Consider the following 2,374-nt stretch of genomic DNA (forward strand, 5'->3'; position numbering starts at 1 on the left):
GGGGGCAGTGGCGGGGCAACAGATCGCGCATGGGGCGGTCGGCGGCTGCGGGAGGGTGAGACGTGGCACAGAAAAGTCACATCCGAGCCACCAGGGCCGGCGGTGCTCTCAACGAAAAAGCTACAGGCCGCACGCAGAAAGGGGCGCGCGGCCGGCGGGGGGGAAGCGCGCGCGCGCTGCGCGTGCGCTGCGCCAAGGATCGATCGGCGTGCGCGCCGGGGTGCCGCGTGCGTTGTTTCATGGCGGAGCGGTGCCAATGGGCCATGCGGGGCGTCTCGCAAGGAAAGCAACTCGCGCCCCTGCCGCCGCTGCGGGCACGGGGGGTGTCAGGGTGTGGTGCGTCTCGAGGGGCGCGCGCGGCGCGGCGCGTCGCTTCGCACGGCATGCGCCGCGTGGCGCGGATGCGATCAAAGTGAACCGGAGCAGTTCTGCCTTTCAAATGCTGCCTGAGGCGCAGGGTGTACTGGGTGACGCGTGCATGCCAGCGTATATGCACTTAAAACGGGGGCGTCACGCGAGGCCAGCAGGCGGGAGCAGCCACGGCTCCGCCCTGCGCGAAGCCGGCTGCAGCGCGTGCTTTGGGGCACGGCCATCCCAGTGAGACCCGCTCATCACAAGTTCTCCAAAAAAACGATCGCCAAGTGAACAAAGGAAGCCGATCCCCAGCAAGACACCCTCCGACTAACGGCCGCAGGCGGCCCGCGCGACTATCGATGAAAAAAGGGTGAAAACGCGCGCCCGCGCGCGTTCAGCGCGCGCGGCGCCGCGGCTCAAGGGGGCAAAAACAGCCGCGGGCTCCGGCGCCCGGCGCCGCCGCCCGCGAGGGCGGGGAGCGCCAGAGCGGCGGGAGGCCCGGGGCGGCACTTCGGGGCGGGGGTTTGGTGGCAAGCTCTGCTTGGCAGGGTGGCGCGTCTCTCTCCAGGGGGGTGGGAGGGACGCCTCAGAACAAAGGAAGTCGCGAAGGGGCTATCAGAAGTCGGGCGGCGCGCCGGCCCTGCCGGGCCCTGGGACAGACAAAAGCATTCCAAGCCGCCGCGCCAGCAGCGGCAGGTGGGACGCGGATGCGGACGCTGGCACGGGGAGGGCGTTCACAGCCCGCCGGCCGCCTCGGCGGTGCCCCAAGCGGGTGCCCAGGCGGCGGGCCACGGCTGCCGCGGCTGCGGTGCCATCGCTGACTCATGGTGGGACGCCATCTGCTGCCCCCACGCGTGCTGCGGCGCGGCAGAAGCCGCCGCCGGCGGGTAGCAGCCCGACGGCTGCTGAGGGAACGCCGGCGCCGCGAGCCAGGCGGCGGCGGCGCCGCCATCCTGGTCGGCGCCGGCGCCGGGCGCAGCGTGGCCGGCGGTCAGGCACTCTGAGAGGAGCAGGTCCAGGTCGTCTGGGCTCTCTGCCTCCCCAAAATGCGCGGGCGCCGCGGCGGCCGCGCCGCGCGGCCACGCGCACGACGCGCCGCCCACGGCCGCCCACTCCGCCGGCGCGGTGGCGGCCCAGGCGCCGCGGCCGTCGCACGGCGCGCGCTCCGGCGCGCCAGGGTGCTGCAGCTGTGCCGCCTCCTCGGGCTGCTGCTGCTGCTGCTGGGTGTGCTGTTGTTGGTGGTGGGGCGGCGCGAACGAAAAGTCGCCCTCGCCGCAGTCGTGCGGCGGCGCCGCGCCGCAGCCGCTGTTGAAGGCCTCCAGGGCGAGGGTTATGTTGTCGCGGCGGACGGCGCGGCCGCCGTCGGGCGCGGCAGCGGCGGCGGCGGCGGCCGCGGCGGCAGCTGCGGCCTCCTGGGGGCACCACTCGTGAATCTGAACGGTCACGAGGCCCCCGCAGCCGTCGTCCTCGCTGCTTGCCACGCCGCCGTCGGCGGATGCGCGCGCGCGCGCCCAGGCGTGCGCGCCCTGCGCGGTCTCGTCGCTTGCCGTCGCGGCGCCGTCGACTGGGGCGGACGCCGCGGCGCCCGGCGACGCGGCAATGGCCGTGGCGGGAACGCCGTCGGCCGGCGTGGCTGGCAGAAGGGGAGGGGGCGTGCGGGACTCGACACACGCGGCCGGCGGGGTGCACGCGGCGGCCGCGGCAAACGCCGCCGGGGGGTGGCCGCCGCTGCAGCTCATCGTGTGAGTGAGGGACGAGGCGCCGGCGCCGTGGGACAGCCGGGAGCGCTTGGGCGAGCCGCTGGCGGCGGGGGCAGCGCCGGCGCCGCGCTTGTCGTCGCGAGGGGACGGGGGTGTCGCCGCGTGCGCCTGCGCGCACGCGTTGCTGCCTGAGCGGCAGAAGAAGGCCGGGACGTGCGGCGCCTCGGGCTGCCAGTGGGCGGCGAGCGCCGGGAGGGAGGACGCGGCCAGAGACCCGTGCTCAGACAGCCGCCCCGAACGGATCGCCAGCTGCGCCGCCC

The 2,374-nt window shown here is 75.1% G+C and overlaps 1 protein-coding gene across 1 annotated transcript; it reads right to left on the bottom strand.

Annotated features, from left to right (window-relative positions):
- Nucleotides 1-1,088: 1,088 nt before the first annotated feature.
- On the bottom strand, nt 1,089-2,363 carry MNEG_9851 (hypothetical protein; the record flags this gene model as incomplete). The annotated part of the gene is made up of 1 exon (XM_014041678.1): nt 1,089-2,363. A coding segment is annotated over one exon (1,275 nt), but the record flags the coding sequence as incomplete, so codon positions are not given.
- Between the last annotated feature and the right edge of the window lie 11 nt (nt 2,364-2,374).

Source organism: Monoraphidium neglectum (assembly GCF_000611645.1).
Source record: "Monoraphidium neglectum strain SAG 48.87 unplaced genomic scaffold scaffold02088, whole genome shotgun sequence".
NCBI lineage: Eukaryota > Viridiplantae > Chlorophyta > Chlorophyceae > Sphaeropleales > Selenastraceae > Monoraphidium > Monoraphidium neglectum.